Source organism: Vitis riparia, chromosome 16, assembly GCF_004353265.1.
Source record: "Vitis riparia cultivar Riparia Gloire de Montpellier isolate 1030 chromosome 16, EGFV_Vit.rip_1.0, whole genome shotgun sequence".
Classification (NCBI taxonomy): domain Eukaryota; kingdom Viridiplantae; phylum Streptophyta; class Magnoliopsida; order Vitales; family Vitaceae; genus Vitis; species Vitis riparia.
The window spans coordinates 14881171-14904496 of NC_048446.1; the positions used below are offsets into that span (position 1 = coordinate 14881171).

At 40.3% G+C, this 23326-nt stretch overlaps 1 protein-coding gene across 2 annotated transcripts in view; it reads left to right on the forward strand.

The window, feature by feature from the left end:
* The window catches only part of LOC117933576 (cleavage and polyadenylation specificity factor subunit 1), a 104678-nt gene that overhangs the window by 50141 nt on the left and 31211 nt on the right, over positions 1 to 23326 (forward strand). For both annotated transcript variants that reach the window (XM_034855003.1, XM_034855002.1), the window contains exons 8-15: positions 4096 to 4227; positions 6003 to 6054; positions 6170 to 6274; positions 6722 to 6856; positions 7920 to 8048; positions 8305 to 8382; positions 18980 to 19120; positions 21983 to 22077. In XM_034855003.1, the coding sequence (XP_034710894.1) occupies positions 4096 to 4227; positions 6003 to 6054; positions 6170 to 6274; positions 6722 to 6856; positions 7920 to 8048; positions 8305 to 8382; positions 18980 to 19120; positions 21983 to 22077 (867 nt within the window). The remainder of the gene's footprint in view (positions 1 to 4095; positions 4228 to 6002; positions 6055 to 6169; positions 6275 to 6721; positions 6857 to 7919; positions 8049 to 8304; positions 8383 to 18979; positions 19121 to 21982; positions 22078 to 23326) is intronic.

Genomic DNA, 23326 nt, shown 5'->3' on the forward strand with positions numbered 1-23326 from the left:
CTTCATTCCTCCTAAGATTTGGCCCAAACCCGACAGGCCTTTACACTTACAGCCCACGGTGTTGTCTGACGATGGCCTAGGGTTGGGAAGAGACTGGGCCTTTAGCTCAACGGCCCGACCTTCTTCTCCAAAGAAAGCCTCGGCGCCGGCCCTTGCATCATCTAGACTGAACTTCGCGATCGCCTTTGTAGGAGAAGCATCTCGCTGGGGAGAAAGGGACGACGTCGATGCAGACTGGTGGGCTTGAGGTTTTGGGCCACCTTGAAGCCCACTAAGCCTCATCCCACTTTGGGCCCTAACCTTGTGGGCTTTAGAGGAGGACTCATTCTCAGGCCCAATAAAATCAGCTGGACCCGATCTGCTCCATCCTCCTCCTATCTCCCCTTTCTCTGCCAAACGCATCCTTGATTGCCGATGACGTGCCCGGGGAAGACTCCTCTTTCTGTAGCACTCGATGTCCCTAACATTGCCTCGTAGCCTTTCTGCAACTTTTGGCAACTGAGAGACGCAACCACCCACTCTCACCCACTCGTTCCTGCTACAGTTGATTTCAGACGTGACAGCGTCGGCATCGTCGTCTTCTCCGATGACTGAAACTGCTACTGTATAGGACCATTCTCCATCTTCCACCTCAAGCATCGCTGGTAACACGACGTTTGGAAGCATCTCCACCCACAGCTTCACCCTCGTCAAGTCCACCAACTTCAAAGTTTCCTTTGCCACCTTCGTTACTCTCCCCCATTGCTTCAAAATGAACTTCAACTGGATTTCATCCCACAAATGGAAAGGGAGACCTTTCAGAACTAGCCAGCCCCTCCTGAACTTTCCTTGAACCACCATATTTTCCTTAGGCGACCATTTCCTTAGCAGAATCATTCTTCCTTTCACTAAAAGACTTCCCTGATCGTGAACCCTTTCCGCTCTCCTTGTTGAACTCACAAAGAAACATCCTTTAAAAGCGGAAATGGGGTTAATGGACACCATTCCTTTCATCCCCATCATCCTCGCAATGGCTCTTCCTTCGTGAGTCCAGTCTTGGACTTTTTCTTGGCTTTCACATATTACAGCTCTGGCCCATTTTCCAGCTGACCACGTACCTCCAGTCCTCAAACCAGCCTCTGCCACCACTTCTGCATATGACCGTCCTCCTCTGAAAGTGTCCCCATTCATCTGAATATCACCATTCTTCTCCTTCGAAGCTCCTACGTCTCGTTCAGAATACTCTTGCACTGATAGAATTGCCTTCCTGAGATCTTCCCATCCTTTCCCTTTGACGCCCTCGGGGACGACAAGAAAGAGAGGTTTCCTTTTTGTAACAAATTCTGTAATTCTCATGAACCGCCCTCTGTTATTGAAGCATATCTCCATCAAGAGGGTCTTAGTCTTGCCCCTGATCTTTCGTACAAAACCCCTGGAAGCCTCCACCTCCACAGCTTTCTTCAAATGCTCCATCAGCCAATCCAACTCCTCCATGTCAAATCCTATTGAAACTACGAAACCTCGGCTCCTCTCTGTTACCGATACCCAAGTTCCACCATTCGAACCTTCAAACTCTACCTGAAAAGATTTTTTCTCCACGATAATCCTTTCAGCTTTGCACTTCATTCTCATGGTTTTAATGCCCATGCAAATATAGTTAGATTTGATTGCTTCATCTAACTATATTTCATCTTTCAATGCTCTCTCCTATTTCTTTCATTCCATAACGAAGTTTGTAATTCTTCTGGAAATATTACAGAACTTAATAAAAGCAACCAACTTGATGTAATCAAAAGCGAAAAAAGAACTTATCTTCTTTCTTTTACCACCTACGACTCATGTGAGCTAAAAATCTCATGCACACTTTTAAATGAGAGAGAAGTGAAGAATCCTCTTTTCAACTTCTGGCTCTCCCACTCTAGTCAAGACAAAAATTACTATTATTCATTGTGTTTTTGTTCTAAATCATTAATCTTGTTTATAGGATTTAGAAAACCCCAAAAAACTGATAGGAACTACACAAAAAAGCAACTTTCTCTAAAAACTCAAATCATTTAAAAAGAATCCCAAGTTACATATTAATTTATTGGGATTTTATTTATTTTTTAAAACTTCCAAGGCCTCCAACAAATGAAATTAAAACATAATATAAGAACTTTTGAAAGATGAAAGTGTTCTAAAAGTTATGAACATTTTGAAGTTAAAAGCTTTGTAGAAAATAGTTTTTTTTTTTCTTTAATGAATAGAAACTTATTTTTAAATGTGTCTCTTACTTATCCATTGTGTCAATACAATGGTGTCGTGACATCTTTTGTTCTCCCGCTTTGGAGTGCAATGCGTGCTTTCTTACTCAGTTAGAAAGACGCTTTATGAAGGAATAAGAGTCCTAATAAGTTATATGTTTAATTTGTCATAGTTTTATTCAATTTTTAGGATTCTTTAAAGTCTATAAATAAGACTAATTGATGTAAAGTGGGTTTAATGAGTGATTGAGTCAAGTATGAGACTACATTGTTTTTGTTCTACATGGGAGTATGACTCCAACAAAGCCTTAGTGAGACTTTAAGGGCCTGTTTGGTTACTGTTTTTGAAAACTGTTCTGAAAAACAGTTTTTGAGAATAGTTTTTAAGAACAGTTTTTGGTGTTTTTTAAAAAAAAATTGTGTTTGAGAACTGAATTTTGAAAAACAGTTTTTGTTCTCAAAAACAAAAAAACATGTTTGGTTGAGTTAATAAAAAAAGAATTAGAACAAATAAAACAAAAAACACATTTGAAAGATGTTTTTTTTTTCTTTTCTAATTAATAAAATATTTTCTTCAAGTAATTTATATTATAAATTTATAAATAATTTTTAGATATATAGTTCATTTAAATTAAAAAATTATTTATTTTATTAATTTTAAAATAAAAATATTTTTTATATTTTTTTAAAATAAATCAAACATAATAAAATCACTTTTATTAATATTTTTTTTATTTAATCTTTAACTTTATTAAAAATTATAGCATATTGGAGATAAAATTATTCTCGTGGTTTGTTAATTTTTTTTTTATCTCTACTAAATCTAAAATTCAAAATGCCACCCTCTTCTCTCACTCGAGCATCAAGAAGCCCTTTTCTGAAGTTGCCCTCTCCCTAAAAAAGCCCTCTCACTCTGCCATCAAGAAGCCCTTTTCTGAAGTTGCCCTCCAGCCGGGAAAATCCCTAAAAAAGCCCTCTCACTCCGCCATCAAGAAGCCCTTTTCTGAAGTTGCCCTCCAGCCGGAAAAATCCCTAAAAAAAAGCCTTCTCTCACTCTGCCACTCTCAATCCTCGCAGGTACTAATCTAATCGTGTTATTATTATTTTTTTTCAACCTCCGTTTGATTCCCAAGAAAATCCATGCCCCATTCAATTTCCGGGAAAATTCATCCTCGTTTGATTTCCGAGAAAATCCATGCAAAACCCCCAAAGAAAACCAAAAAAATTGATTTTCTTTTGCTCCCTGTGTTTTCTGGATCCGTTTTAGGGGTCTCTTTGCTATTGTGCCATTGGATTTAAATTTCACGAACCTGAATCAAAACTGAGAAATGGGAAAAATCAAGAAGAGGCCACGCGACTGTGCTGGAGAGGAGAAGAGATGAGAACGGGAAGAAAAAAAAAAACACAGAGAACAAATGAGTTTTTTGTTGTTTAATTTTGTTATGTAAACAGTAGAAAAACAGGGAAAACAACTTTTGTTGTTCTCTAAATAGTGCCATTTTGAGAACACGGGGAACAACAAAAACAAAAACGACTCTCTCAACCAAACGAGTTTTTGGTGTTTTTTGTTTTCAAGAACAGAAAACAGTTCTTGAAAACACTAAACAAACAGGCCCTAATGTTTTCTAGCTTTCTTCTTTATCTTTTCTTTTGTATCTTTTACTTTATTTTTTTTTTCTTGCTGCTATAATTTAATTGTTGTTGCCCTATTTAAATCCTATGAGATTGAAGCCTTAAGGCCCTTATCCCACCTTATTTGATTGTAGACAATCATCCTGGGGTTGTCCTATATCAAGATGATTTAATGGATGTGATTTTAAGCCTTATTTATATTAATTTCTAACCTAGAAGCAAATTTTCCATTTCATTTCAGCCAGGAGATGCCCAGGTCAAGTTTTAGTGTGGAGCTTGATGCTGCCAATGCAACTTGGTTATCAAATGATGTGGCTATGCTGTCAACAAAAACAGGGGAGCTACTTTTGCTGACACTGGTTTATGATGGACGGTATGTGGTGGTCTTTTATGTCTTTTTTTTAAATAAAAATTTATTCATTAAGCCGAGAGTAAGAGTTTCTTGATTGTTATTCTCCCTAGATGTGCCTATTTAACTGACATGTGCTTCCTATATTCTGTTGGCATTCAACTGAGAATCCTTATTGCATCATCATCTACACCTTCCAACTATTGGGAGGGATTTGGCATCTTATGAAGCTGCCACTGTGAGACTCCTATTCACCCTGGCAAAAAGGATGGGAAAAATGGACAATGAGAAAAAAATGTGAACCACCTTCATCCTTTCATGGGACAGCAAAGGAAAATCTACATATTGTTAAAATATCTATAGTTAACATCCATTTTCATTTTTGCTTCCCTGGTGGTTGCTCAGTGGTAGTGTCCTCCGATGAATCAGAATCCCAAGTTCAAGTTTTATTAGTATTTAAGTAGTTTAAGGTAGAGGGATAAGCCCATATCATTTGAGGTTTGCTTCACTGATAGTTGAGATAAATGCCTTGCTGGGAGTTCTTATTAAAAACCTCCATTTTCATCTTTTCTTAACAAAAATTCTTCCATTTTCATCTTCATGAGTTAATCTCTCATCATCATCTTCTTCTTTTTTCTCTTTTGTTGCAAATGTATAGTGGGATATGCTCACTGCCTCTGCTGAAGCAAAATAGACTTAAGCTCACATTTGTGGATGCAGAAATGTTTACCATGTTCTTTTTCTTCTCTGTTTGGGAGGGAGAATAAAGGGATGGCGAGAGAAGGGGATTACTATTTGAAATTGCTTTAATAGCAAGGTCACATCACCTGTTGCCTAGGATCTTTATTAACTCATCTTTGTTTTTATTCTAATTATTTGGAGGACATAGAAGTTAGTGAATCTTTCTATGGTGATAAGTTGTTACTGTTGTTGATTCTGATACCCATCCAACATTATGTGATTGACTGTCTTTTTTTGGCGCTTTTTGGCAGCCATTGTATTACATTGTGCGTACTTTGATGTGCCCCTTTGTGGCGCTTTTCAATACTATTTTCATTTACTGATAAAAAAAAATATTGTACAGGTGCCTACAGAACTTTGAGGTCACTAAAAGATTTCTCAACTTTTGTGATCTTTCCTCTCCTTTCTAGGAATTCTTTGGTTCTTAAGAACCTTGAATTTATGGGATCCCCAACTAGGAATGGATTTATCTTTTGGATGGATCTGGCGAGTTGAATATCTGTTTTTTCATATTAAACCTGTATGAATAATCTGTGTTTCTACGTTTGTCATCCATTCTACTATTATTCCATTTTCTTAGAGAATTTCAACATTAGTTTATCTTCCCAAATGAATGATGTTCATACTTGGACCTACTTTTGAGGACAATGAATAGATTGGACTTTGGAGCATTCTCTTGAATTGGTTACCAAAAGGGAAAGACAAAAAAAGAAAGAAAGAAAAAAAATTACCTAAAAAACAAGAGTATTATCTTCAATTGGCCCTTAGTTTTATTTTTCAGCCAACAACTCATGAGGGTATAAACATAGATGTGGCTTTTGAGTGGGCTTGGTCAGATTTTGAGATTCTTTTTCTGCTTAAATTGAAGTAGTTATAGGATATGAAAATGAGAAGGAGGGCATGCAATTACATTCTTTCCCTTTATATGGAAATTCATTGTACGCATATCATTCCAAATTTCAAGTTGTTATCCATATTATTTTTTATATTCTTAATGACCCTCTAGTTATGTAAATCTTGTTTAACAGATTCTTACTTGTTTGCTTTTTGTTCTGCAGGGTTGTTCACAGACTTGATCTTTCAAAGTCTAGGGCATCAGTGCTTACTTCGGTTGGTTACATTTGTTGATATCTTCATCTTGTTTTGCTCAAGTCTTAATGGTTTATCTGTTTTACTTTTATATCAAAACTAAAATTACATTGATCTACAATGCCATTTTTCATAGGGAATTGCTGCTATTGGAAACTCATTATTTTTTCTAGGCAGTCGGTTGGGAGATAGTTTGCTTGTGCAATTTACTTCCATACTGTCTTCTAGTGTGAAGGAAGAGGTGTGTATTCCGTGCTAGTTTGCATCATTTATGGATATAATTGAATAAAATTCAACCTCCTGTTCGCATTTAGAGTTTGGATTTCTTGAACCATGTTACTTTAAGTTTGTAATATATCCCTAGTTTGCATCATTTTTGGTTATAGTTGAATAAAATTCAACCTCCTGCTCTCATTTGGAGCTGGAATCTTACTTGAACTCTAATTCCTATATTTGACTGTTTTGACTTCTTGGACCATGTTACTTTAACTTTGTGATATATCTTAGCATCTTATATCCAATTAATCTTTCTTGAAAATTCTTATGCTGGTGAACATGAAAAAATGCCAATGTCATTCCATTATCCATGATATTATACATTATGTTATTTAAATTTATTATTATTATTTTTTTAAATTACATTGAAATGGTCATCCAAACAAATTTTCAGCTTCTTTCACTTTTACAGGTTGGAGATATTGAAGGTGATGTGCCTTCAGCAAAGCGATTGCGCAAGTCCTCTTCTGATGCTTTGCAAGATATGGTCAATGGTGAGGAGCTATCGTTGTATGGTTCGGCTCCAAATAGCACAGAAACATCACAGGTCGAGTGACATTCTGTTAACATCCTATCTATTATCTGGCTTCTCTACTTCCATATTGTATTTTCCTAGAAACAACTTTTACGAAAATAAAAGAGGGAGTAGAATGCTTCTGTTTGGATGGGTGGGGCACCGGTTGATAACTGTCAAACCTTGTTTGCTAAAATCTGGATAGTTTCATAGAATTTTCCTTTTGGGTGGAATGTGTTTCTATCCACCATTGTTTTCAATCTTCTGAGGACAGAAAGGACAAGGCCCAGTTGATGTCAAACAGAAAAGGTGATGGAGTGGAAATTTGAAGCAATATGGTTATGAATAAAAAGGCTACCCACTATTTGTTTCATACAAAAAAGAACCTGACAGATTGAGTTTCTAAATCATGGCTCTTCATCCACTCTTTAAATCTTACTCAACAAGGCTGACCAGTGAAAACTGAAATTTGGTTGGGGACCCACCACCTATCGAACTCCAATAAAATGATTGTGTTGAACTTCTGTAACATGCAAATTCATTAAGAGCTCAGGTGGGTGTTTCTGTAATCTTGTCTACTTTTAATGGTTGTGGCTTTTAGTTTTTTAGGATCAAGTATGGCTTTTGTGTGTGCTTCCAATTTATTTACTGGGACTACACATTACAAAAATTCAACCAAAAAATATCAATCATCCTGAGTTGAGTTTGTCAGATGGGTGATTGATAATACCAACATGGGGACTGTGCACGCTCATACAAACCAGCCTAAGATTTACCATGCAATGCATCACTAATTCATTTCTTTGCTTTCTTTTACATTTTTGTTGTTTATCACATGACTATTTACTCTATTTTTGATGTAGATTTTGTGAGTCTTAATTGATATAGGAGAACTTCTTTGTGTGTTGGGTGTTGACCTGAAGACTAATTTGGTTCTTTATCAATAAAAAGATTGTAATTGTGAAGGTGAAATCAATTTATCTTGTTAAGGATATTTTGGGAATAGTATTTATCTATGGTAAATTGTCTTACTTCTTAGTGTTTCTCATCTACCTTCTCTTTCTAATAATTTTATATTTTTTCTGGATGCAAGCAGAAGACATTTTCATTTTCAGTGAGGGATTCATTCATCAATGTTGGTCCGCTGAAAGACTTTGCCTATGGTCTTCGAATTAATGCTGACCCAAAAGCAACTGGCATTGCTAAACAAAGTAATTATGAACTGGTTAGTTTTGCAAGTTGGCTTTCTGTTTGTTTGGCTTTGATGAATAATAATGTGTAAGGCTTCTGCTTGAACCTTTTTCTGTGCCCTACAAGTTATTATTTAGTTAGTTTTCAACCTAGACTATTACAATTTCTGAATCGTTCAGTAGTTTTCCATGCATCTACCTTTTCCAAATCTAAGAACCTTAAGAGTATCCTGTCTCATAGTTTGAAAATATGTTTGTTGTTATTATTATTTTTTTTGGGGTGCTTTTCAGGTGTGTTGTTCTGGTCATGGAAAGAATGGTGCTCTCTGCATTCTGCAGCAATCAATTCGTCCAGAAATGATCACTGAGGTAAATGCTCTAAATTCTGTTCAGTTTTACTTGCCAGACAAATTTGTAGTATGACTGGCTCTGCCGTGTATTTCCTTGTGATAGTTTTTTTTTTTTTTTATTTGTTTGTTGAGTGGAAAACAACCGATTTCATTTATTTCACTAAAAATGAAACAAAATGTACAAGAAGGATGAATTGTCCTTTTGAGGTAACAGAGTATGAGTAAAAACACAAAGAGCCACAATGTGGCTACCAACGATTCCCATTAAAACAAACTCAAGGAGGAATGAGATGCCTTATTAATGCTTCTAGCAAATAGCCTCCCTTAGGCAATCAATGTGGTAGAAGGGTGAATCCAATTGAAGGAGCAATCCAACTTTCTTGAAGAATCCACAATTTCTTTCATTCGCACATCCAGTTTCTACCATCCTATCTTTCTTGTGAGACCCATGATATAACTGAAGACATTAACTAAAGCAAACCTTTTTTTTTTTTTTCATAAAAAATGTATTCATTACCATGGATTTAAAAGTACAAGTAAAGAAGGAGGAATCCTTTCCCAATTTACAAAATCTGAACAAAAACAGAGGTGGAGAACCTTCTCCAATATACTAAGGAGGAGAATACATCAGAAGAGTACCACATGAGACTATACAAGGAAAAGTGACTCAACATTCGTTAGAGGTTAGTGCAACTCCTACAGAAAGGTCTCTTAAGTGTTGTTCCTCTCTTTTCTATTGTAACCCTTTTGATCTACATACCAAATTCCAATGGAGTTGAATAACACAAAGAGGAATGCCCTCAAAAGTTGTAATAGAAGAGTCCCATAAAGAGGAATGTAAATATATTAGGTTCTTCATTGTCTCTAAAGTCCTTCACTTGTCCTAAAAAAAAAAATCCTTGCATGTCTTTCCCACTACACTATCTCAACAGGCTTTGAGCAAACTCTCATGACTGCACCCTTGTGATCCTTGAATGTGCCACTGGTCCCTGATTGCCCTAGGTTTTCCAGTGAGCCACCATCAAATTAAGCTCATGGTAACCATTGAAAGGGGTTCCAGTTTGATCTCATCGTCCCTATCCTCTTGATAGGATGACAAATAGATTTCCAATATGATGTAACTACACAAATTGGAGCACCCAAAATGCTATCCAATTTGAGAAAGATGTAAACTGTACTCTTGATAGAATACAGATAGATTTTCAATATAGCATAACTGCACACATTGGAGCACCCGGAAATCCTATCCAGTGAGGGAAAGATGTAAACTACACAGCTGTAAGGATTCCACTTCCATCTAAGTCTAGAAATTGTGGCATTCATCTCTAGGCAACTTATGCAAAGAATAGAAAGTGAGGCCACTTGCCAAAGAATCTTTCCTCTGAAGCCCTTAAAAGTAATGATTATAAGGGGTGGCGCCAGCTCTGGGGTGGGGAAGGCTCTGCAACCTCGATCAACTAGAGATGGGGACTTGCTGTGTTCATACGAGAAGAAGCTGACAGGTGAGGACGCAGCAGTTGAGAAAGCTGCAGAAGGAGAGGATGTTTGGGAGGGAGAAGTGAGGGATACAACTGTTGCAGATGGGAGAGGTTTGACTATGCCGAAGGCTAAAAGGGGTGTTAGTGAGTTGGTTCTTGGACCACAACCTTTGGGCTATGAGGGGGCGGGGGAGGAGGACTAAGGCTTAGTAGGGCTTCACTTGGCCCAAGCGGAGTTTGAAGAAGAGGGGGGTGGGGGTCTTTTTTAAGTTTGGGCTGGGCCCATGTTCTTTTCAGCCGTCATAAGAGAGATGTTAAGAGAGGGAAGCCTTTATAGGGTTTCTAATGGAAGTTTGGGGGTTCGGTGGGGCTTTTCTCTATTGATGAGGATCGCGAGTTGGTTCAAGGGAGTGGCGAAGTCGCGTCGGCTGAGGGGAGGGAGAAGGGGGATGGTGGGGTAGTTGTGAGGCCTTTGGGGGTTGCGGCTGTGAATCATGTGCTCGTAATTGTAGAAAGGAGAGAGGAAAGTAGCAAGGAAGATTTGACCAAATGTTCTAACTCTCTCTCAACGTCTTTGGTGGTCTCACGGGTAGCAATTACTGAAAAAGCACTCTTGGCGGAGGCTAATCAACAATCTTCGTCTGTGCCCTCTTTTTTAGGTCCTTCAACTCCCGAGTTGTGGGTGCAAGATGGGTCCTTGGAGCTTTCAAGGAAGATTGCAAAGGGAGCATCAGTTTCGGAGGTCAGAACTGAGGAGGTGGATCCTCCTAGGGATGCGGATTTGGGAGGTGTAGTGGAGGGGGAGGAATTTGTGAGTCTACCCAGAGGTTTTGTCGAGTTCTCCAATTGTTTGGGAATACTAGTTTTGGGCTTCGAAAAGGAAATCAACTCTCTTCTAAGAAAACTGGAAGCGAAGAAAGGTTGTGGGGTTAAGGTGTTAGGGGGAAGACGACATTCCTTGTCCTCTTTGCGTCTTGAGAAGGAAATCTGAAGGCTTGAGTGCCAGTCAATAATAATAGTGTTTCGTCCACAATAAAAGGAAAGGGGAGGGGGGTGCGGAGTTAGTGGCAGGGGTATCTGCTGGCCACTGGAGATTCTGCTAGGGGTTCTTTGTTCATTCTGGGTAGGGTTTTTTTTGTTTTTTCTATTTTTTTGGTTTTTTGCTAGGGGGTTTCCAACCCTTGTGGGAGCTGGGTGTTGGTGGGTTTTAATCTTCTCTCTTCTTTTCTTGCTTGACTATGGGCCATATCTGTATACTCCGTGTGTACTTTGTTGCACCTTTTTGCAAGCACTTTTAATATATTCTACTTATTTACCTATAAAAAAAAAAAATATGCACAACCTTGCTAGGAGAGTCACAAGCAATCCCTATAGGCCCAAATAATGAAGGAAAGGGTGGTTGTTTGGTCTTCTTTGGACCTCTTTGGCTTGATAGATTTTTTGAAAGGAGGAACATAGAGGAGAGGTTGTAGGCCCAAGATTGAAGAAAATTCTAATACTGATATCATATTGAGCTTCTGAAGAGACAGTGATATTGGAAACAATATCAAAATATTAATATTTTTTTTGATGAGAAACAACGGTATAATATATTAAGGTGAGTAAGTACAATAGAAGGATGAGAAATCCTCCAAAAAACTACACAAAATGAAAGTAGGAACCTCCGAACACAAGTAAATCTATACAACTATTAGTTTCCACAAACCATGTCCCATGTGGGAATATAAAAAAAAAATCTATCCTTGCTAGCCCACGCCCCTGGATCTATGCACTAACATCTAATCAAGTTGGATCATATTAAGGGGAATACCCTTAAAAGTTGTGGTGCAACATCCAATCAAAATATTAATATTGATTGGAGGTGTGACAATAAGTAGCCAAAATATAAAATTATGACATTATCTTTTGGGATGCTTAAGAGAGCATAATGAAAATTCTAGATTAAAAAAACTTCAAGTCACATCGATTACAATTTACAATTATGTGATGCATCAAGCCCAAAGTTGCACCATGTAGAAAATATCCATCAATAAAGAGGAATTTTCAATTAAACTATTTAACAATAGTTTGTTACAATGAGTTGCAGAAATGAGAGAGCGGGTCGGTGTGAGAGAGGGTGAAAGCGATGGGAGGGAGCGAGGCGAGCGGCGCGTTGCAGAAGGATTAGAGGGAGACTCAAGGGCTGATGCAGAAGGTGATGACTTCGTGGGGGTTAGGAGTAGGGCCAAGAAGGGAAGCTTTGGAGTGGAGTCGAAACGGTTCGATGTAGAGGTAAGGGAAAAGAAAGGCAAGGTGCAAGCCCTGATTGTAGAAAGGAAAGGGGGAGTCTCCTCGTGGATCAGGATGGGATCGAACAGCATTGGGTGCTTTATCGATGGTCTGGAGGCTTGTATTGAGAAAGTAGGAACCGGATTTTGGGAAAGAAGGTGGAAGGACAGTGGAAGGTCCTTCCTTATGGTGCGCGACCTAAATAAGGGAGGGCTGTTCATTCGGTTAGGGGTTACAGAGGTGGAAAACAAAAGGTACAACATCTATATCCCGAAGGGTAACGGAGATAAGGATGGCTGGGTACTAATGGTAGAGATGCTTCGCCGTCTGGGGTGTAACGTCGGAGACGAGAGCTCTCAGAAAAAGGGCGCCGCGCTCCTAAGGTCACCAATGGAGAAATCCTATGTGGAAGCTGTGATGCAATCAAAGGAGATGAAGACTGTAGCGGCAAGGGCGGATCTTTGTAAGAGGGGAATGAGTCGGATCATGGGGAAATTGGTCCACTGCCTGGTAGGGAGTTGGGACCCTAGTTCAAGGAAAGAGGTAGATATGAGAGGTTGGGGGATGAAATTGGCGAAGTTTTGGAGACTGAAGGGCAACTTAGGAATTGCGAAATTGGAAAGGGGCAAAGTCCTCTTAGAGTTTGAGGATCTGGATGAAGCAGAGAAAGCCTTAAGAATTGGGGGTTTCTCATGCGAAGGGTCCTCTCTCAGCCTGGAAATTTGGAGGCCTGAGAGTGGGTGTACGTCGGAAGGGGAACAGAGGCGCGAGGCTTGGGTGCGTATCCTGGGGTTGCCAGTCTCGCTATGGGAACGAGATACTCTGAAGAGAATAGGGGATGCATGTGGGGGATTCCTAGATATCGACCCACAGACGGAGACGCTGGAAGACCTGCAGTGGGCAAGGATCTTGGTGAAGCTCAACAAGGAGAGGCCCCCCAACGTCGTGGAAGTGCGGACCGAGGAGGTTTGCTATGAGCTTACACTTTGGTGGGAATTCAGACCCACTGTGAGGACGGCAAGGGAAAGAAAGGGCAAAGGTATCCTTGTTGCAGAAGGCGAGGATGGGGGTGAAGTCCCTGCACGCGCGGGGGGGCGCGTGAGGGGGTTGGTAGGTGACCCAAGTCTCGAGGTCAGGCTGCAGACTGATGATGGGATGAGGGGGCAGTCCTCGGGGTCGGGTTCGGAGGCGGTTCTGGATTCGGGCTTGATGGCGGATGGGCTCCATGAAGCGGGTGGGCTGGCGACGCAGAGGGTCCTTGGGCCTTTTAAAGACTCTGGGCCCTCCTTCCCTAGCGCGCCTGGGCCGCCCATTCTTGGGCCGTCTCCTGATGCTGGGCGGGCTCCGAATTTTATCAGAAGGGCTGGGCTGGGTATTCGAAGCCCAGATTCGCCTCTGGCTTTTAAGGCGGATGAAGCCCAGTTGAGGGGGGTCCGTCCTTTTATTGGGGCTGGTCCAAGCCCTGTGGGGGGCCTTGACCAGTCATGGTCATTAGTGATGGAGGGATTGTGGAGGCCTGTGGCTGAGGAGTATAGAGCGGAGGGGAATTCGAAGACAGCTGATGCTCTTCTGGAAGAGGCTTCGAGGTACGGGAATGTCCCTAATTTTTTTGGGTCGTTGGTGTGTGTTTCTCCTTCTCCCCCTTCTTCTTTTTCTGGTCGGACTCCAATGGGGGAGTATTACGACCGTTCTGGGGTGGCTATGGACGTTTCCCAGTGGGAACCTACGGACCGGAGGATGGTTGGAAGAACGCCTGTAGCACTGAAGAATGTGGAGTGTTGGGAAATTTTGGAAAATAATAATGGCGAGATGGAATCTAGTGGGAAGGATCTCTGCCCGGTTGGTGTGATGGCTCCAGAAATTAGGGATTGGAGGGTGGACAACTGGGAGGAGAGTGAGCTGGCAAGATTCAATCAGTTCCTGGGGTTTTCTACAGTGGGTTTAGAGAAGGACATCATGGATTTTACGGTCAAAATAAGAAGAAGAAGGGAAAAAGTGCACAGCAAGTCTCTCTTAGAAAACTCGAAATTTGAGAGGGAATTGAAGAGGCTTGAATGTTCCATCAATTACGATGGGGGAAGGAAGCAGAAAGCCATTGTTCAAGGAAGAGGGGGTCAGTCTCCAGTTGTATCATGAAGATAAAGCTGGTAAGTTGGAATGTTCGGGGAGCTAATGATAGCTCTAAAAGGAAAGTGATCAAGGCTTTGATTATGAGTCAAAGGGCGGACTTAGTTTGCATTCAGGAGACGAAAATTCAGACTATGACTGAGGGGGTGGTGAGGAGTCTGGGTTCTGGGAGGTTCCTCGATTGGGGGGCTATGGGAGCTCAAGGCTCAGCGGGTGGTATTTTGGTTTGCTAGGACAAGAGATCCTTGGAGCTGCTGGAGATGGAGGTGGGCAATTTTTCTATATCATGTAGGTTGAAGAATGTTGAAGATGGAGGGGTTTGGATTTTTACGGGAGTCTATGGGCCGTGTAATAGGAAAGAGAGGGAGGAGATGTGGGAGGAGTTAGGAGCGATAAGGGGAATTTGGGAAGACCCATGGTGCTTAGGAGGGGACTTTAATGTCACTTTATCCCAAAGAGATAGGAGCAGGCAGGGGAGCCTTAATGGAGCAATGCGTAAGTTTGCTCAGGTGGTGGATGACCTTGCCCTCATTGACCTCCCTTTGCAGGGGGGTGTGTATTCTTGGAGTGGGGGTAGGGGTAATCAGACTTGGGCAAGGCTGGATCGTTTCCTAGTGTCTCAGGGGTGGCTAGATACCTTCAGGAGGGCTGTTCAGTGTAGGCTCCCTAGGCCTACCTCTGACCACTTCCCTATTCTGTTGAAGGGGGGCAGGATGAGCCGGGGTCCTTCCCCGTTCAGGTTTGAAAATATGTGGCTCAAGGTGGAAGGGTTTAAGGAGCTTCTTCGCGAATGGTGGCAAGGAGGGGAAAGAGTAGGAAGGACTAGTCTTAGATTGGCTGCTAAAATGAAGGAGATGAAGGAGAAAATTAAAGTGTGGAACAGGGAAGTTTTTGGCAGAGTGGAAGTGAATAAAAGCTCTGCCCTTCAGCAAATTGAGTTTTGGGACAGGGTGGAAAGCGGCAGGAACCTCTCAGATAGGGAAATGGAACTGAAAAATGAAGCTAAAGAGAATTTTAAGAAGTGGGTCCTATTGGAGGAAACCCATTGGAGGCAAGTGTCTAGGGAGCTATGGCTTAGAGAAGGGGATAAGAATACTGGGTTTTTCCACAAGATGGCTAGTGCCCATTGGAGAAATAATTTTTTGGACAGAATTAAAATAAATGGGGTGGAATTGGTGGAGGAGCAAGAGGTGAGGGAGGGGATTGTCAAGGCCTTTCAGCACCAGCTAAGAGAAGAACCAGGGTGGAGAGCCGACATAGAGGGGCTACCTCTTAATAGTCTTGACCACAGTGAAGCTGAAGCTTTGGAGGTCCCCTTTACTAAAGAAGAAATCTTCTCTGCCCTGATGGATATGAATGGTGATAAGGCCCCAGGCCCGGATGGGTTCACTGTGGCCTTTTGGCAAGCTTGTTGGGAGTTCGTTAAGGAGGAGATAGTAGAGCTGTTCAAGGAATTCTACGATCAGAAGTCCTTTGCCAAAAGTTTGAACGCCACGTTTCTGGTCATCATTCCAAAAAAAGGTGGTGTTGAGGACCTTGGGGAGTTCCGGCCTATCAGTTTGCTTGGGGGGCTGTACAAGCTTATGGCCAAGGTTTTGGCCAATAGGCTGAAATTGGTGTTAGATAAGGTGGTCTCGGCTGATCAAAACGCGTTTGTGAGGGGAAGACAAATTCTTGACGCCTCTCTCATAGCCAATGAGGTGGTTGACTATTGGCAGAAGAGGAAAGTTAAGGGGATTGTGTGTAAGTTGGATATTGAGAAAGCCTACGACAGCATCAGCTGGAGCTTCCTTATGAAGGTCTTGAAAAAGATGGGCTTCGGGTCGCGCTGGATGGAGTGGATGTGGTGGTGCTTTTCAACGGCAAAATTTTCTGTCCTTATCAACGGGGTCCCAGAAGGCTTCTTCGCCAGTTCTAAGGGTCTGCGTCAAGGAGACCCAATTTCTCCCTACCTCTTTATTTTGGGCATGGAAGTGCTGAGTGCACTTATAAGGCGGGTAGTGCAGGGGAACTTTATCTCTGGGTGTAGGCTGAGAGGTAGCGGGGAAGCGGAGATTATGGTGTCACATCTGCTCTTTGCAGACGACACTATTCTCTTCTGTGAGGCCAACAAGGACCAATTAACGCATCTTGGATGGATTTTGGCGTGGTTCGAAGCGGCCTCTGGGCTTAGGATCAATCTGGCCAAGAGTGAGCTGATACCAGTAGGGGAGATTGAAAATATGGAGGAAATGGCGGTGGAGCTAGGCTGCAAAGTTGGCAGCTTCCCGGTCAAATACTTGGGGCTGCCCCTTGGGGCCCGGCACAAAGCCTTGTCCACGTGGGATGGGGTGGAGGAAAGAATGAGAAGAAGACTTGCCCGGTGGAAGAGACAATACTTGTCTAAGGGCGGGAGAATCACCCTGATTAAGAGTACCCTTGCAAGCATTCCTATTTATCAAATGTCCATCTTTAGAATGCCTAAGTCAGTGGCTAAAAGGCTTGAGAAAATACAAAGAGATTTTTTGTGGGGAGGGGGAAATTCGGGTAGGAAGATTCATTTAATTAATTGGAAGGTGGTGTGTACTCAAAAGGAGAAGGGGGCCTTGGTATTAGAAGGTTGGGGTTATTGAACAGGGCCTTATTGGGCAAGTGGGTTTGGAGATTTGCCGTTGAGAAGGATGTTTTGTGGAAGAAGGTAATCGGGGTGAAGCATGGGATGGAGGGGTGTGGCTGGATATCTAAGGAAGCCCGAGGGCCCTTTGGAGTGGGAGTTTGGAAGGAGATCTTAAAGGAGAAGAGCTGGTGCTGGAATAACATGAAGTTCAAGGTGGGGAGGGGGAACAAGATCAGGTTCTGGACTGATCATTGGTGCGGCACCGGAGCGCTGTCCAATGCATTCCCCCTGATTTTTGAACTGGCAGTGTGTAGTAATGATCTGGTGCATGATGTGTGGGACCCAAGGCTGGGCCAAGGAGGGTGGAATATCAGGTTGATTAGATATTCTAACGACTGAGAGCTGGTGCTAATAGAAGACTTGCTCCTTTTGCTAAGGGACATCAGAGTAAGTCCAGAGGAGGACTGTGTGCTATGGAAAGGCGGGGTTTCTACCAGTTTTAGGATTCGGGAAGCTTACAATCTGCTGGCAGCCCCTAATTCTTGTGTTTTTTCGGGAAAAAATGTTTGGGTGGATAAGGTCCCAACCAAAGTGGCTTTCTTCGCATAGGAGGCTACTTGGGAAAAAATTCTTACGTTGGATAGGCTGCAAAGGCGTGGTTGGCAGCTTTCAAATTGTTGTTTTTTGTGTGGTTGTGAAGAGGAAAATGTAAATCACATTCTTTTACACTGTACAGTGGCTATGACCCTTTGGGATATCGTCTTTGCCTTATTTGGGGTTCAGTGGGTGTTTCCAGAGAAGGTTAAAGAGGCGTTGTTCTGTTGGCGGGGTCCTTTTGTGGGCAAAAAGAGGAAGAAGATTTGGAAGACCATTCCGTTATGTATATTTTGGATGGTATGGAAAGAAAGAAATAGGCTAGCCTTTAGAGGGGGTCTCTTGGCTATTCAGACTCTCAAGAAGTCTTTTGTAAGTAGTTTGTGGAGTTGGGCTAAGTTGTATAGGGGAGAGGAGTCCTCTTCGCTTATAGGCTTCTTGGAGTGGGTTGCGACCCCATAAGGGCTGGTGAGGTGTTTTTGTTTTTGGCTCTTTGGCCTTGTGGCTGCTTTGTATACTTCCTGTATGCGGTGCGGCCTCTCGGCCTTCTCTAATATATTTTCTGCTGTTGTTTATCAAAAAAAAAAAATTACTTTATGTCATGGATCAATGTTTTCCCTTGTAAGGGTTACCTAAAAGCAAGTTCTGGAAATAATTAAACTAACTGGGGATGAGTATCATTTTAACTTTGGGAAGTGCTTTTGATCAGCGTCAATTTTCCCCATTTTAGCAGTCATTGCTTTTTCTAGGAAGCAAATCTTCTCTAGAATGGCTCAACCTAGACCCATGCCACATAGGATTTGAAATGCTAAACCCCCCCCCAAAGTGATAAAAATGGAGCAAGCAAAGCTCTGAATTATATCTAAGCAATGGCACTAATTTCTCAAACTCAGAAATTTCCTTTTCTGGAATAAGTTCTCTTTGATGTGCAGCAACGCTTTTCAGTGGTACATGAGGTATTTTTTGTCTTAGAAACATTTTGACTGGTCAATCAATCTCCATTTTGTTCAATTCATTATTGCTACATTTCATGTTAAGATGTTCTGTTAAGTATCTGTGTTACCGTGTTTCCAAAACTTTATGCTGCTTTGATTATGTTTATTTCTTTAGGTCAACCCCAAATTTCTCTTGAGATAAAACCTTTCATCATCATTGTGTTTGTCCATATTTATTAGAGTATCATCTCGACTAATTTTATTTTTGATGTAGTAGATGTCATTAAGGTTACTTTGATGGCATAGGTTACTTTGATGGCATTACAGTTTATGGGCACAGTTCAATTATCCTGCCCTGTCTGAATTGTTTAGTATCATCTCAATTTATAACTGCTTTATATGAAAGACTTGGCTCCATTTGCACATAGTTCAATTTATAGATATAATTCTTCTATAATGTTCTTGAAAGGGATAAATTCCTAATATGCACTAAGCATATGCATATACATTGCTGTCATCTGTTGCATCTAGCCCAGAATCTCAAGTGTAACTTCATCTTTATTCAATGTTGAACTTCCATTTTGAAATGGTCTCTCTTTGTTTTTAATGGGAAAAAAGGTTGAACTACCTGGTTGCAAAGGAATTTGGACAGTTTATCACAAGAACACACGTGGTCATAATGCTGATTCTACCAAGATGGCTACTAAGGACGATGAGTATCATGCATACTTGATTATAAGTCTGGAATCTCGAACGATGGTAACCTCATTCACTTATCATCTTAATATAAAAAACTAAGGTTATCTGCCAAATTTATGCATTTTGCTTGGTTACCAGAACTATCTGCTTTTAATACTGCATTATTTTGATCTTACCATTGTTGAATGGTTAACACGGTGTTTTTTGGCCATCTTTTTACAAATTGACTGGTCCATGCTAATCAAATTCTTCTGATTAGGAACTCATATCGCCCCCCCCTTTCGTTTCCTGTTCAGGAGTAGGACCTTCAAAATTGCCTTATTTGCTTTAGATAAGGTCTAGCATCAACTTTTTAGCCATGTATATTTTATTTTATTTTTACTTTTAATTATTGCTGTATTTTTTGGTTGGAGAGGGTAAAAGGATTGGTGACAAGGGGTTGTTTAGAATTATATGGAAAAAATAAACTATGATAAATTGAAGAAAGTTCCGAGCAATGGTTTAGTCAAAATTTGATATATTTACCAAGATGTGTACTATATCTATCACCTTCGTGGGAGACATGGAAAATTACGTGATAAGTTTCAAAAGTTAGTGGTGAGCATGCATTCTTGACACTTAACTAGGAAGCTTCATATTCCTTCCTTCGTAGTTGCAAGATCCCAAAAAACCGTTGTTGCAATTATTGCCAGATGAGCTAGGGGTAACTGGCAGACTAGTTGTGTAATTCAACTAGAATTATCAATCCTGTCCTTCTTGTGTTTTTTTCCTATGATAGAAGTTTTAGAGAAGTTCCCTTAAGTGTAGAAATGATTTGGAAGCAATATTACTGCTTTAAGGTTCTTTATCTTTTATTCATTGATTTGTTTTTCTACTCCCTATGTACCTTGCGGCGTTTGCCTTTGCTAATATATTTGCGTTTACATATCAAAAAAAAAAAAAGAAGAAGGGCCATTAGGAGTAGAAAAAATGCAAAGCCATGTTAATAAGTACTGGCAAGATAGCACAACCCTTCCTCCCCCCCCATGAAAAAAAAAAGTCACCATGTGTAAGCATAGGTTTCTTCTAAAAATAATTTATTTTCCAACAAATGCAATGACATTACATGCGATTTTTCTTAATGTACATATAAATCTTATTCAAGTTCAGGAATTAACAGGGATGCGTCCTCAAGGTTTACCCAAGAAAGGAAGTGCAATAGCATGAGATATGGTTTTTCTTAATGGATATATTAATCTTATTCAAGTTGGGGACTTAATGGGGATGGGTCCTCAAGGCTTACCCAAGAAAGGAATAAAAGGGAACAAAAAAGGAAAAAAAAAGCATAAGTTGATCTTATCAAGGGTACTTGTGTAAATTTTTTGAGACTTTTGGAGTCATGGTTAGTACACGTTGGTTATTTGAGTCTCATTTAGGATTCAGAATTTTTTTTTTGGTTGGGTGTCATTAAAAGAAGTTCTAATTTTATATGTCTAAATTTTATTGGATGTTACTGAAAGTTTGTAGTTATCTGTTGGTATTCTTTGTTTTGTTTTTTGTGTATACTTCTTGTATGCTTAGGGTGTGCATCCTTTCATTAGTGCTCTTTTGATAATTATGCTGTTTGCTTATTAGAAAAAAATATTTCTATTTGAATCTCTTTTTAGAATTTGCAATGTTCTTCTATGGAAATTTTTGTTACATGAAGTTTCTGTACATTTTAAGCTTTCTAATTTTATTAAGTTTCAATTACGTGTCTAATTCCACTAGTTGAAAGCTTTAAGAATTTTAAGAAAGCATTAAATGTTATAATAAGTTACTATATACCTTTTTAATAATGTGTTTTCATTACTCTTTTAGGTGAGATTCTCAAGGGCCATAGTGCAACTATGGTTTTTCTCTCTTGCTTTCTCTCTGTCTCTTTATCTTTTCTTTCTTTTTCTCACTTTCATCCTTTCTGTTGACTAATATGATTGAAAAACTAATGATTTTACTCCCTAATTTCCTAGATTTGATTGAAATATCATATTAATTCCCTGGTTTTTGGGATTATATAGTTGCATGATTCCCTGATTTCCGAAATTGTATAGTTGTATTTTATATTTTATTTTTCCTGATTTATAGGGTAGAAGATTTCTAGGGATTAATCATCTTTCTTTGTGTCATTTCAGCGGCAATGAAGGCTTAAAGTTTTCCTACAACTCTGATACCATAATGACGAAGAAGAATAATTCATCTTATCTCTGAATGAAACAATACATGATATATGTATAGGACTCCTCTGCGCTAAAAAGGAACTAATTACCTAGTTGTACAATTCCTAAAATTTAGGGATCAGATTAGTTAGATTTACAGTGAAGGAAAAAAAAAAAATCACAGGATCAGAAATTAGCCTAAATTAAATACAAAATATACAGCTCATTCCTAACTTTGAATTTTGTTGACTTTCCAACAATGTTTGTTTAATAATATTGTGGGCAACTTGTGGCTTTTTTCCCCCTCTCAAATAATTTATTTGTCCATTTTCTATTTGAAAACTGAACTTTGCTTTCCTTCTTTATCTTCACTGGGTGCTGAGCTTCTCATTTAGTTTAATGTTTTTTGGGGGTGGCCAAATGAGTCTGGCTGTTGTGTGGACCTACAGTTGACAACTAGCCAAGCTGGTTATTGAAGATATAAGTTTTTTGTAGCCTTCATGCCTATCTCTATAAAATCAGGTTATTATGTGAGAGCTTGCAGTTGACAACCAATATATATATATGTATAGTATATCTGACTGTTTATGCCTGTTCTGTATTTATTCTATAAAAGAAAAGCAGGTGGAAGCATGTACTTCTTTGTCTTTGGTTGAAATGATTAATATTCTCTCTAAGTATCTGATTATTCTAAAGCTTGTCATTTTGATATTAGGAGGATAAATGTTTTTTCCCTTATGATGTCTAGGTACTAGAAACAGCTGATCTTCTTGGTGAAGTTACTGAAAGTGTTGACTATTATGTGCAAGGATGTACCATTTCAGCAGGCAATTTGTTTGGAAGGTGATTGTTTATCTGCTTTCTGCCTTGCTTGTATGTTTCTGGCTTGTTGGTCCAATCCGCTTTGCCCTATTTAGATATTTCTGGCTTGTTTGGTAGCAAAAATAAAGAAGGGGATCTAATTTTCTTTTTCTTTTTTTATTTCCAAAAGTGTTTTAGTTTGAATGATAACAGTGAAAGTGCTCCTTGGCTTGGATTCTCTTATAATGTGAAGAACAATATTTTAATATTCCTAAAAGTGACTCATTTTGAGGCAATGTTTTGAATTCTAATATAATACTTGTTTGCGCAAAAGCCCAAATAAGAGCTTGATAAACATGGTTGGTGGTCTACTACCTAACAATTTAAGCTTTTAGGAAAATTGGTTGCTTAATCATTAAATAATAGGTTTGGGCCTGAGGCTTTAGTGGCCGGTTCCTTTATATCTGCTAGTAGCCTGCCCCCTCTTTCAAAAGAGGCTAGGGTTTTGGCAGAGGCTTTCATTGATGGAGAATGGAGGGCTAAGAAAGTGTCGTCTGATGGAACCTCTTGCGTTGATGGGATGGCAGCAAGCCGGTCAGAGATCATTGACGAGGCTCTTTTGGTTGAGGCTTCCAGGTACCTCGCTCCTCACTATCTTCCTCTCATTTCTTTGGGGCTATGGGGTCTCTCTACTTCTGCTCCTTTCTTGATGTCCAATCGGACCTTGGGTGTATTTTGCGAGGGGTGGTCCAACGTTGTTTGTGGGTTGGAGGTTTTGCTAGGGGACGTTGACTGTGATCCCTTGAGAGTAATCTTGGTTGGTGAGAGTGCCTCAAGTAATGAATTCTTGGAGGAGTAGACCCTTGGGCCGACGGATTGCTTATTTTCAAAGGAGCTTGTCCTTATCCCTCCGAGGGTGGATTCTATTAAGGTGTTGAAGGTAAATGTTGGTTCTCGAGAGGAGGAGGGGGAGTCGTTTGAAGGGTGGTCCTCCAGCTGCTTGGCTAAGTTTAGCTGGTGCTTAGGCATGCTGATGGAGGGTTTTGAAAGGGAGATTCTGCACCTACTTAGGAGGATGAAAGAGAGAATTGATCAAAAGGGTCATGCAGGGCCTAATAGGAGGGCGAATTCCTTGTCTTTTAGGTTCGAAAGGGAACTCAAGAAGCTTGAATGGATAGTGAATTATAAGGGTTTAGGCACTAGTAGTGGGTTGGGAAAATCTGGTGGGGCCTTTGTTTCAGGGTGTAGATGAAGATAAGAATCCTATCCTGGAATGTGAGAGGGGCTAATG